This window comes from Eubalaena glacialis, chromosome 13 (genome assembly GCF_028564815.1).
Source record: "Eubalaena glacialis isolate mEubGla1 chromosome 13, mEubGla1.1.hap2.+ XY, whole genome shotgun sequence".
In the NCBI taxonomy this organism is placed as follows: Eukaryota; Metazoa; Chordata; class Mammalia; order Artiodactyla; family Balaenidae; genus Eubalaena; species Eubalaena glacialis.
This window is the reverse complement of record NC_083728.1, coordinates 73,659,214-73,672,029: the sequence shown is the minus strand read 5'-3', so window position 1 is coordinate 73,672,029 and position 12,816 is coordinate 73,659,214. Positions and strand designations below refer to the sequence as shown.

The following is a 12,816-nucleotide window of genomic DNA, read 5'->3' as shown; positions in this document are numbered from 1 at the left end:
CCCCGCTTTCTCTTCCAGCAGGCAGAGTGCCAACCGTGAGGGCAGTTTTCATCCTCTGGTTCTCTGCCCTGAGTTGGATCGTCTGGTCGGGCTCTGACCCAAGCAGGGAATGGTGTGTGCAGATGGGTGGCATCGTCTGGCTCACCCAGGACTTGCTTTCTTGACCTCACCTGCATGCCCCGTTTAAGGTTTCGCTCTGCTTCCTTGAGGACCTAGCATCTCCCTTATTTGGAGTGGTTGTGAACCACTTTTATAGTGTCTTTAACGTGACTTGGAAGGGTTTTTCTTTTTGCTGTATGGTTAAATTTACTTTTTCATTTGTCAAAGCAATAGTGCTCATCGTATGAAATTTAGAGACTAGAGAGAGGCAGACGGAACAGTGCCATCAACCCACGAGATTATCACTCAGAAATAACCCATGAGATTAGTGCTCAAAACATGGTAACATTTTTAGAAACTGTGATAAAATATACACAACAAAATTTACCGTTTTAACCATTTTTAAGCATACGGTTCAGTGTCATTAAGTACATTCATATCTTTGTGCAACCATCACCACTGTCCATCTCCAGAGTTTCTTTCATCTTCCCAAATTGAAACTCTGCATCCATTAAACAGTGACTCCCTGTTTACTCCTCCCCCATTCCCTGACAGCCACCATTCTTTCTATGAATCTGACTACTCTAGGTACCACATGTAAGTGGAATCATACAGTATTTGTCCTTTTGTGTCTGGCTTATTTCACTTAGCATAATGCATTCAAGATTCACCCACTTTGTATCGTCTGTCAGAATTTCCTGTCTTATTAAGGCTGAATAATATCCCATTGTATGTAGGTAACATTTTGATATGTGGTGTTTCCTTCCAGTGTTTTTCTGTAAGTCTTGGCCATTATTTTATACTGTTGTGATTGGCCTGGTGTGCTCTGTTCAGGTGAACCTTTATGGAGCACCTCCTCTGTCTTGCTTGCACTGGGCTGTGTCACATCAGAGACACACTGGAAATGACAAGATCTCGACCTCTGTCTTCCAAGAGTGTAATCAAGTGGTTGGGGCGGTGTAGGTACACTTAAAACGAAAGAGCAGGATGTGTGTTAGGTTCTGTGGTTGAAGTGTGAACAGAGCAGGGGCTGGAGGAGAGAGTGGTCAGAGCACCCTCCTCCTGGAGGGTCAGGAGAAGCTATTGGGATTAGTAACCTGTGGCCTACACGTGAGGCCCTTATGGGCTAATGGGGCAGACACTTAATTTTTTTTTTTTTAATAAATTTATTTATTTATTTATTTATTTTTAAATTTATTTTATTTTTGGCTGCGTTGGGTCTTCGTTGCTGCACACAGGCTTTCTCTAGTTGCGGCGAGCGGGGGCTACTCTTCGTTGCAGTGCACGAGCTTCTCATTGCAGTGGCTTGTCTTGTTGCGGAGCACGGGCTCTAGGCACGCGGGCATCAGTAGTGTGGCATGTGGGCTCAGTAGTTGTGGCTCACGGGCTCTAGCGCGCAGGCTCAGTAGTTGTGGCGCACGGGCTTAGCTGCTCCGCGGCATGTGGGATCTTCCCAGACCAGGGCTTGAACCTGTGTCCCCTGCATTGGCAGGCGGATTCTTAACTACTGTGCCACCAGCGAAGTCCCAACAGATGCTTAATTTTTGTAAATATTATTTTTAATGACCACAGAATATTCAGTTGATGGAACTCTAATGTGATATAACCATTCCCCATTGTTGAACACATATATTGTTTCTGGTTTTTAACTTTGAAGATAACTGATGGACATCTTTGTGTGTAGTCACCTTTTCTGTATTTTAATTCTGTATTTCCTTGAGATTGAGTCTCAGAAATGGAATTATTGGGTCAAAGGCATGCATGCATGCTGGGGAGGCAGGTAGATTCGGGGGCTTCTTGCTTGGACATGTGTGTGTCGGGGGACTTGATGTGAGGGTCCTCCTACTGTATAGGTGGCCAGGACTCGGATTTCTGCGTCCTTCTCACTCAGCCTGTTTGGCATGAACACTTCTCTGGGACTTTTTGTTTCTGCAGTTCAGTGGTTTCTGCAGCAAGACCCCAGGGTGCTAGTGATTCATAAAGGTAGGGGGAGGTAGAGGAGGGTAGGCTCTGCCAGTTGGTGTTTCAGTCTCTCTGAGACTCTTCCCCGGCAGTTAGCCCTGAGAGCCCTGCAACACGGTGAAGGAGCCTGTCGGGCCCCCGACCCCCTCCTTGGCCCAGCGCGGTCGCTCTCTCAACCTGCTCTTCCTCGGGAGACAGGGGCCGTGGAGCGTGACTGGACACAGCAGTCTTGTGTTCTGGAAACCCGCTGAGTTCTAGTTCTCTCAGCACGCTGCCGGCAGCAGCCACTTGTGAGAGGAATGGTCCCGACCTGGAGTGCGTCTCGTGGTGGAGCCGTTTGGACGGCCTCTACTTGCCCTCGGAAGTACTTGCAAGGACAAAAAGGAGACAGAGGATCTATTGAAAAGTCCGTAGAAGACAAAGTTAATATTAATTAAATGCCTAAGTATGTTTTACCTCGTGTTTTGGTTTAAGCCAAATTTTAATACTGTATATTGTGTCTTACATATGTTATATTTATATTTTTGGGGGCCACTTGTATAGTAAGTGTTGTGTGTCTAGTTGGATTTTTGCTTTTGTGGCATTCCCGGTCATATCTGCGTTCTTGTGATACTGAGTCACAGAGTTATATACTCAGGGACTCTGAGAATTGAAAGGGACTTAGAGCGAATTTAATTTCACTAATTAGCTGGTGAAGTAATGCCTTTGCCAGCGTCACTGGTTGGTGTTCATGTAGCTTCAGCTTTGGTAAAGAACCTCCTGTGTATAACAGTGTTTCTCAGGAAAATATGCGTGAGCGTGTTGTGTGGTTTCTAGCAAGAAATTGTTGCAGGAAATCGGACAGTGCCAGATTTTCGCCTGTCATGTTGCTCTTTGTATAGCATAGACTCTGGAAAGTGTCCAGAAACCCGTAACTGCCTTGGAGGCAGTACAAATTAGTGAGAGGAGTATGGGGTAGAAGCTAGACACATATTCCTAGCTCTGTGACCTTAGGTGAGTAACCTTATTCAAACCTGGCGACCATGTGAGGGAGCCAGAAGTGCTCGTGCCTGCCTCCTGGGGCCTGTTACCGACAAGGGGCTCTGATATTTTCTGCGTTGTTATCCCTTTCCTGTGCTTAGGCCATACCACTGCTTTTCTGATAAGAACATTTTAAGTACCTCAGCATTGTTGAGTTAAAGATACCTTGTTTTTAAGCTTTCATTTGGAGTGTTTATTTTAATGTGTTCTTTTATTTTGCACTGGTTCTAACTATAACTACATGGTACATGTATGGCTGACTTGTGTAAGGAGTCTAGAACAGTGCTTCTCAAACCATCTGTGATGAGGAACCTTTTAAAAAATTTCTTAAACCTTTTTTTAATATGTCCAATCCTTCATGAACCATGAACCAGTACTTTTGCAAAAACACAATAAAAATATCATACATTATCAGATTGCTATGAATGTTTTTAAATGCTTACCTCGTTCTGGTGCTTATCTCACGGACTGGCACCGGTCTGTGAGCCACAATTTGAGTAGCACTGGTCTAGGAAGTACTCCAGAAAATAGCGCTGGGAAGAAAAGCACATAGAATTATTTTATAAATACATCATTGACCCATTCGTGAGTCCCTGTGCTGCCTTAGTTTCCACACCGTGATGGAGGACAGACCATCCTGAGGAGAAACAGACTGAAGCTAGTACAGGCTGCTCCATCACCTTCTCTTGGGTGCGTCCCTCCTTACAGATCTCCTCCCACTCCCACTCCCACTCCCACTCCCACTCCCACTCCCACTCCCGAATAGCAGCCCCTCACCAGCTGGCTCATTCATCCATCAAGCCTGATGACACCATTGACCAAACAGCTGCTGTTTTACCAGCTCCATTTGCTGCTTGTGTCTCCCTTGCTCTGCCGTCTGGTTCCAGTGAGTCCGCAGCTGCAGACAACTTTCCTCCCTACACTCATAGGTTCTTCTTCTGCTCTTCTTTTTCGGGACCTGTGTGGTATAGCCCTTCCTCTTCCGGGTCCCTTTCGTCTCCTAGGAGTCCATACTTAGCAAAGTGGTGGTGGCCTACCGAGGGAGTCACTCCTGGTGCCACTCGGGACCTTACGTGTCCTGCCCCCGGGGCCCTACTGAGCCTGTTCCAGCATTCAGCTGAATATTCTAGCACTCGTTTATTTTCACCCCAATAAATGGGTCTTTTTAGAAAGTGTTGTAAGAGTGTACCTTTCTAGATCAAGCTTATCACACTCCTTGATAGATTCACAGGATGATGTGGCTCCATGAACACTGAGCTGTGTCCTTGCTGGTACTTCAGTGGTCTTTATTTTTATCTCAGCTTAGAGTTTGGACTGGAGGGAAGGCTGCACGCATTCATGAGCTCCAGTATTCTCAGTTTGCCAGGGGCCTTCCATCAGGCATCATTTGTGCTACCTCTGAGGGAGGCAGGGTAGGATAAGGCTTTTTAAGCTCAGGGACTAGATAATCCTGTAATGAGCTGGCCCCTGCCCTTCACCAGCTGCATGACCTTGGGCAAGCTGGTTAATCTTTCTGAGCCTCTGTAAAATGGCAATGATAATAGAACCAAATTTCATAGGATCAAATGAGATGCACATAAATGCTAAACAAATGTTAGCTACTGCTCTCATTAATATTATTTCTAGTTCTATTGTTTTCTGTCTCTAAGAAACACTAAAATGTTACAGCATCCTTAAAACAGGGTTTCTCCATACTGGTACAGTAACATTTTTGCTGGGTAATTCTGTATTGTGGGGACTGTCCCGTGCGTGGTAGGATGTGTAGTGGCGCCCCTGGTCTCTACCCACTAGATTGCACTAGCATCCTACCCTCCCCACACCCCCACCCCCAGTTGTGACAGTCAAAAATGTGTCCCCTGGGGCAAAATCATCTCTGGTTGAAATCCACTGGTTTAAAGAAGTATATTGTGTTTTCTAAAATTAAAATTAAATAGAATTTCATCCATTTGGAATAGTTTGGAATTTCTTGGAACGTTTTGCCTGAGTGTGAGTTGGAATTTGGATTTCTTACCTCTTTCTGTATTACTATCTGCAGCCTTAAAAAGTTCTTGAATTAATTATATGAGCCAAAGACATGGTGTCTGTGGGTCAAGTGGAGTGGCCAGTGTGGCCACCCCGGTGCTGATCGCTGGTGGGCTCTTTTTGGCAGCATACTGCAAGAATTCCGTGGACGGCCTCTGGTACTGCTTCGACGACAGTGACGTGCAGCAGCTCTCAGAAGACGAGGTCTGCACGCAGACGGCGTACATCCTCTTCTACCAGAGGCGGACAGCTATACCGTCATGGTCGGCCAACAGCTCGGTGGCAGGTAAGGCCCCTCTACTCTTGGGTGGTTGTTTTTGAGAGCAGAAGATTGTAGTTGATGGTCCAGAGAACTTCTCCAGGAGGTCTCATGATTCTGTTGGTTGGATCAGATTAATTCTCACGTTTGCATTTAATCTGGAAGCCAGAATGGTTGCAGTTAAAGGAAATGGGGGTGGAATGTGCCAGCAGCTGTGAACCAGGAGTTCACCTGGAGGTGGCGTGGAGCCTGGCTCAAAGCACGCTTGTGGTGTTTACTTAGGGAGTAAATAAATGAGCGAGGGAGCTAAGAAGCAGCACGGCACACTGCTCTCAGAGTCGGGGGACTGGAAATAGAACTGAGACTTGGCTTTGCCACATTTTGGTCGGGTTTTATCTTCGAGCATGTCCCACCCAAGCCACATATTTGTCATCTGTAATATGGGTGTACCGATCCTACCTGCCTCATGGGGTAGTTGTGTGAAACAGATTAGGTAAATGTGCATTAAAGCCTTTTGTAAAGGGTAAAGCACCATTAGAAATCGTTCTTTTTTCCACTAAGATTGGCCTATTCTGTTAGGGGAGGGATTGAAGGCTATAAAAATATTAGATGGCTTGGATTTAGTTCGGTGGGATCTAGCCTGTTGTGTTTAATAAATGGCAGGAACCAGTACCCACGCGTGATGTTGATACAGCCACACACAGTCCAAGCAGGGGGACGAATGCTTCCTAATGCAGAGTTGGAGTTTAGAGAATAGGACAGAGGATTGGGACATGGCAGTGTGTGATCAGTTATTAATCCCTGCTCCCCTTGAAGCGTGCGAGGGGTAAGTTGGAAGCCGCTAAAAGGAAGCGTCACTGAAGCAGAGTGAGCCCTGCTGGAGTCAAACCCCACCCAGTACAGCCGTCTGTCCGTAGCTGCTCTTAGTTCCCAGAAAGTGGGAACTCCAGGGCTCTAGTGCCGTCCCTCAGTGCTTTCCAGAGTCTGAGATATGCTCAGAAATGACACTCTCTTGAGGTCTACTCTAGATAGTCATGTGGCTTCATGTTCTCCATTTCAAGAGCAGTTTCTGTTGCTCCAATATGTATTTAAGGGCCTCCCTGGAACACACAGGACAGAATGGCATGTGGCCTTGTGTGTGCATGTATGTGTGTGTGTTTATATTAATATTGTGAAAATGATTTAAAAATTCCACCACACAGGCCAAGAAGATAACAGTGCACTGCTGCTTGCTTTTCTTCCTCTGTGTCCGTATTCCTGCAAGTGCTTAGAACAGTGCCTGGCGTGTAGTGCTTAACAAATGTTTGTAGAATAGATGGATATATGAACGATTGTATCTGTTCCATTCTGTTGCCAGCACTAAGACTAGGACTTGGCGTTATGAAGTAGCCATCCCTGTACTTGGATTTTATTACTGCAAACGGGTGTGAGCGTCTGTCCTTTTCATCCCAACAGGCGACGTTCGAGCGGGCACAGCGTGGGGCTGGGAGTTAGTGCTGACCTGGCGGTGAGGTCACCCGCCGCCCGGGCAGCAGCCCTTGGTGAGGGCGTGTGTGGCACAGGCAGGATTCTGGCCTGACCTCGGCACCCCCTTCCTTTCCTGCAGGCTCCACAAGTTCCTCCTTGTGTGAACACTGGGTGAGCCGGCTCCCGGGGAGCAAGCAAGCCAGCGTGACCTCTGCAGCTTCCTCCAGACGCACCTCCCTAGCCTCGCTGTCTGAGTCTGTGGAGATGACTGGGGAAAGGAGTGAAGATGATGGTGGGTCTGGGTTTCGGTGACAGATTTCCAAAATGGCAACTCACGGACACAGCACGGGCTCCCTCATGTCGAGGAGCCAAGTCCCAGGAAAATGGTGGGAGAACATGCAGAGGGTTTTAGCGAGTGGGCCGCATGGCTGTGGGTCACCATCGTAAGTAGCATTTTATGTAACAGGGTCATTCGCTCTTCCTCTGTGACCTAGCACGTCTTCCTTCCACTTCGTTGTTTTCCACTTTTTTTTTTTACTCTGTACAGTGATGTATGCTTTTTTTCAAAGTGCTTTTTGAAATCTTCAGAGTAGCTGTGAGGGGACTCAGCGAGGCTGTGGTTTGCCGAGGGCCGCCTGGTGTGTGGGGCCTGGCGTGGAGGCTCCTGACTCGCTCAGCTTCTCGCCTTCCCACCACGCTCTCTCCCCTGGAGGGATCTGTGTGTGCCCTTGTGAGTGCAGAAGCATCTAGAACAAAAGCTGTTGCCTTTGCATAAAGGTAGTTTTTAGGAATTTTGAAGATAGTCACAGTATAAAAGCTTTGAAAATCTTATGAAAATTGAGCTCCGGTTTTTTGTCTTCAGCTGCCATTTGAGTAGTGGCGGAACAGCCCTCGGTTCTCACTGGGACCCCAGGTGGTGTGGGGAGGGTCAGGCAACAGGGGCCCTGAGAGCTGGGAGGGGCAGGAGAGAGTGAGCTCAGCTTCTGTAATGAGGACAGTGACTCATCTCCCAGCAAGTCTCATTCTGTGGTCAGCAGTTCCATCGCGTCTAGTAAACCGCTCCTAGGGGCGATCAGGAGGCTGGAAGAAGGCGGCCAGACGAGAACTCCGTCGCAGCTCCAGCTCTACCCCTGCTTCTGGCTGTTGCTTCATTTTTGCAGCAAAAGAGTCTTGGGTTATAACTGTGAAGCTCCTGTCTGTAGCTCCTGACATTTTATGAAAAACTGACCAGTGAACCTTGGCTTGTTTATTATTTAGAGGTTATTTTCAACACAGCCTTTAAACCTAGAATTCACTGTTGTTTTAACAGTAAGCCTAGATATGGTTTGGCCCCAGTCTATTTTTAAACGGTGTAGTTGGTGAAATCGATATCAGCACCATCATCATGCAGTGGTGCTGGGTGGTGCCCACAGAACAGGGCCTATCTCTTAGGATCTCATCCAGACAGAGTTTTGTTAATACCACAGCTACAGTATCAAGTGTGTGGAGAATTTAATTTAGAATATTTTCTATGGAAGTTTTACGTCACTTAAAATAGGAGTATAGTGTTCTAATTATGAATATTTTCCTTGGAGGCTTTCCACTGATTGCTTTCACAGTCAGCGATTACAGGCCCGCCTACCTGTGGCATTGAGTTGGGGGGAAGGCGTTGCGGTTCTGGTGTTAACTCTGCCTCTGTTTGTGTGATCTTGGGCAAGGACTGCACTGCTGTGGGCCCCAGTGTTCTTAATAAGATGAAGAAGCTGTAAATGAAGTAGCTCACATTTATTGAGCAGCTGTGCAGTGCCAGGTGCCTTGCTGGGCACAGGACTTTTAAGATTTTATTTAATTCTCATAGTAGCTCTGTGAGTTACAACAAGGGTCAGCAAACTATAGCCCACAGGCCAAATATGGCCCCTGCCTTTATTTGTGTAAAAAAAAAATGTTTTATTGGAACACAGCCACGCCCATTTGTTTGTGTTGCCTGTGGCTGCTTTCGCACTAGGGTGGCAGAGTTGAGCAGCTGGCCCACAAAGCCTAAAATATTTACTGTCTGGGACTTTAGAGGAAAAGTCTGCTGACCCCTGATGTCGAGCAAGAAGGTGGTGTGCTGATCCCCAAGTTAGAATGCCCATATTTTATAGGTAAAGGAACTGGGCTCAGAAGAGTTAAAATCACACGACTACTCCTTGACCCCAGACCCCTTCCTTGATTTCCTACCGTCTTAGATGGATATCCTAGTAAGGACATTTTGCAGGTTTAGCTTAACGACACTCTCTTTGCTGCATTCAGGAGGTTTCTCAACTCGACCGTTCGTGAGAAGCGTCCAGCGCCAGAGCTTGTCATCCAGATCTTCTGTCACCAGCCCCTTGGCCGTCAATGAAAATTGCATTAGACCTTCCTGGTCCCTGTCTGCTAAGCTGCAGATGCGCTCCAGTTCCCCTTCCCGCTTCTCAGGGGACTCTCCGATTCACACCTCCGCCTCCACCTTGGAGAAGATCGGGGAAGCAGTGGACGACAAGGTTTCCATCTCTTGCTTTGGTAGCTTGAGGAACCTGTCCAGCAGTTACCAGGACTCAAGCGATAGTCACAGTCGACGGGAGCACAAGGCTGTGGGTCGGGCCCCTCTGGCTGTCATGGAAGGTGTGTTCAAAGACGAGTCAGACAGCCGCAAGTTGAATTCCAGTGTTGTAGACACACAGAGCAAAAGCTCAGCACAAGGGGATCAGTTGCCCCCCATATCTGGTCCATTTGATAACAATAACCAGATTGCTTATGTGGATCAGAGCGATTCTGTAGACAGCTCTCCAGTCAAAGAGGTGAAACCTCCAAGCCACCCAGGCTCCCTCGCAAAGAAATCGGAGAGCACGGCCAGGAGATCCCCCAGCTCCAGAGGCGCTCCTGAGCCAGACAGAAGCTTGCGGAAGGGGAGACCAGTCTTGGCCAGCCAGGAATCATCTCTTTCCAATACATCCCCTTCTTCTTCTGTTCCTATAAAAGTTTCTGTAAAGCCCTCCCGCTCCCGAAGCAAAGCCGATTCTTCTTCCAGGGCCAGTGGACGGCATTCCTCCCCTGCCCCCAAAAAGGAGTCCTCCCCCAAATCCCAGGACTCTGTGTCATCTCCTTCGCTCCAGAAGCAGAAGTCAGCTTCTTCCCTCGCCGACAGTGCTTCCTCCACATCCACCAAAAAAGCCTCAGGCCCTGCCCCGAGGGGCCCCTTCCCTCCTGGGAAGAGCAGGACTTCAGACAGGAGCTTAAGCAGAGAGGGCTCCAGACAAAGCCTGGCTTCCGACAGAGCCAGCGTCACCTCCAGCCCCAAACCCAGTTCCCCTCGCGTGAGCCAGGCCAGAGCCGGCGACAGCAGGGGGGACGGAAAGCACGTCCGCAGCTCCTCCATGGCCAGCCTGCGCTCCCCCAGCATGAACATGAAGGCTGGTCTGAAGAGGGACAGCAAGTCAGAGGACAAGGGACTGTCCTTCTTCAAGTCAGCCTTGAGACAGAAGGAAACCCGGCGGTCGACGGATCTTGGCAAGACAACCTTGCTGTCCAAGAAGGTGGGCGGGAGCTCAGTCAAGTCCGTCTCTAAGAGTGCAGTGGATGACAAGGCAGAGAAAGGCTCCCAGGCGCTAGGCTCCCAGCAGCCAAATGTGAATGCAGTTGGAAAAGAGCAGCTTGCCTCCAAGGACCCTGCTTCTGCTAAACATTCCCTGCTGTCCGCCCGCAAATCCAAGTCTTCCCAGCTAGATTCTGGAGTGCCCTCGTCTCCTGGTTGCAGGCAGTCTGCTGAGAAATCCTCAAAAAAGTTACCTTCTAGCATGCAAACCAGTGCACGGCCTTCTCAAAAACCTCAGTGATATTTCTGCAATCCAAGTGTTTTATCTGTAAAGATGTTAATTTATTTAGAACCCCTTCCCTCCCACCAAAGCCCTCTATGCTTTTGTTTTGTATTTTTTGGGGTACGTGCCTGACGTACGTGTGTGTGTGTGTGTGTGTGTGTGTGTGTGTGTGTGTAGAATTCAATTGCAAATTGTTAAAAGCATCGCCTTATTCTGCCATTGAACCAAATAACAGCCATAGGCAAAGCATTGATACCAAGTTAACTGGAATAATTGCAGACGATACCCTGGACGGTCCCTTTAGCAATTGTACATATTTCTTTCTAGAGAACTCTAATGACTTTCGTTGGACACTAGGGATTTGAAACCTGTGAACCAGTTAAGCTGTCGTTAGTGTGCTCTGTAGAAGGATGAATTATTTGACTTGGGTTTCATCTGAGCGGAATTTGTCCTCACTGCGTGCGGATTGTCATGTGGCACCAGAAGCTCTAAAAACTGTGACACTAACAGTGAAACAAACCGAGGGAAGACTGTCGCTTTCTGCACTTTGGCCCCATCTACCAGTCTTTGTAAAGGGCAATATTTTAACACTAATGTTTCTCAGGTATATACTCAGCTAGTCTAGGATGGGTGCACATCAGTGAGAGGATCGAAGAAGAAGGTGGCCTGTGGGTGGCTGTCATTTCTCCTACTGCCACAGATAGAAGTTTTTAGAGGTAGAAATGAAGTCTTTCACCACCTTCATATCTGCAAAGATGTCTGTACCATAAGCTGTCTTGACCCTTGGGATATGTCCTAAGAGGTGGAAAATTGGATAGCTGGAAAGCCAGTCACTAGTAGTTAATTTTTTTTTTCCTTGTAAATTTGCTAGCTAAGGTCATTGGGATTTTGAAATGTAGTAGAGCAGTTAATACCTTTGAAAGATTCCTGGGAAAAAAAATGGATTCTAAACTGGATGCATAAATCTGCCATTTTCCTTCTCTGGTGTTGGTTTTTTCCACGTTAGAAGTTGAAAGCTCCATGCTGCACCATGTGTGCATGCCTTTGTTTCCTCATCTTGTAATATGGAGAGGAAAGACGTTGCCTAATGCCAGCAATTAGTGATGGTATGTTAGAACGATGTGCGACAAAGTGTTATGCACACTTCCGGTCCTGCCTGTCAGTCTTAGTTGTGACTGTTTTTCAGGAACTCATTTATTTCTTCTTTGTGCTGAAGATTTAATCTCTTACCCAGAAACTCACAAGCAGGATGGAGCATGTTCCATCTGGCATTGTCAGTGGAAGTTGCATTTCTTGTTTAGGAAAAAAGGGAACCTCACAGAAATCCAAAGATAAGCAAGATTTTATATATATATATATATATATATATATATATATATATATATATATATAATTTCAGGCTTTTAGGAGGTATTCTGGAATTTTTTGCTTTTTTTTTTCTTTTTCACTTTTTTTTTAAATGTCAAGAGAGTCATAGTTCTGATTCTCTTTGAATAGCATTTGTCACTTTGCCGTGAAATATAGCATGCTAAGTTTATATGCTTTTACATATTAACTTTTTTTTTTTTTAAATCATGGACTCTTCAGGTTCTTCCTGAACTCTTTGTGCACAGAGCCATTTATAATCTCCCTTTTCAGTATTGCTCTGTGTGAAGTAACTAGAACACATATTACATGCATAGCTATGAATTCTGCACTGCCCTGGTTTTTTTTTTCTTTCTTTTCTATGAATACCTCTTGGGGAATGTTTCCAGTAGGTTACTTAACTTTATTTTGCTGCTAATTCGAGCATTAGCAGTAACTTGCAGGTCTGGAGGCCATTTATGTTGAGGGTAGCTGGAATTTTAGACCCTTGCAAAGCTTAAGACTTACACGTTCAGCCTGTGAGAGTTACGCTTGTGCTCCATGCAATTCACTTACTGTGACCCTGTTGCCCATGGCACTCGACCCTGACTCACCACTTTGCTTGGTGTCCCCGTTTCACCATACAGACGTCTGGTTTCCCAAAGCAGCCTTACTCTCCCCTGCTGGGCTGTGACTGCCTTCGATCTTGTTGTTGCGTCCAACGGCACATTGACAGCCTGATCCGTGTATAGCCACTTCGAGTTTTCCTGTATCACTTTTATTTCCTAAAAAGATGCACCAAATGTGGGGTTGTCAATGTCCGGAATT

General features: G+C 46.8%; 1 protein-coding gene across 1 annotated transcript in view; it reads left to right on the top strand.

Annotated features, from left to right (window-relative positions):
* Window positions 1–11,976, top strand: part of USP31 (ubiquitin specific peptidase 31) — a 70,216-nt gene extending 58,240 nt beyond the window's left edge. Inside the window, exons 14-16 of the mRNA XM_061208615.1 lie at window positions 5,231–5,389; window positions 6,969–7,121; window positions 9,101–11,976. Of these exons, the coding sequence (XP_061064598.1) occupies window positions 5,231–5,389; window positions 6,969–7,121; window positions 9,101–10,662 (1,874 nt within the window). The 3' untranslated portion in view covers window positions 10,663–11,976. The remainder of the gene's footprint in view (window positions 1–5,230; window positions 5,390–6,968; window positions 7,122–9,100) is intronic.
* The last annotated feature ends 840 nt before the right edge of the window (window positions 11,977–12,816 follow it).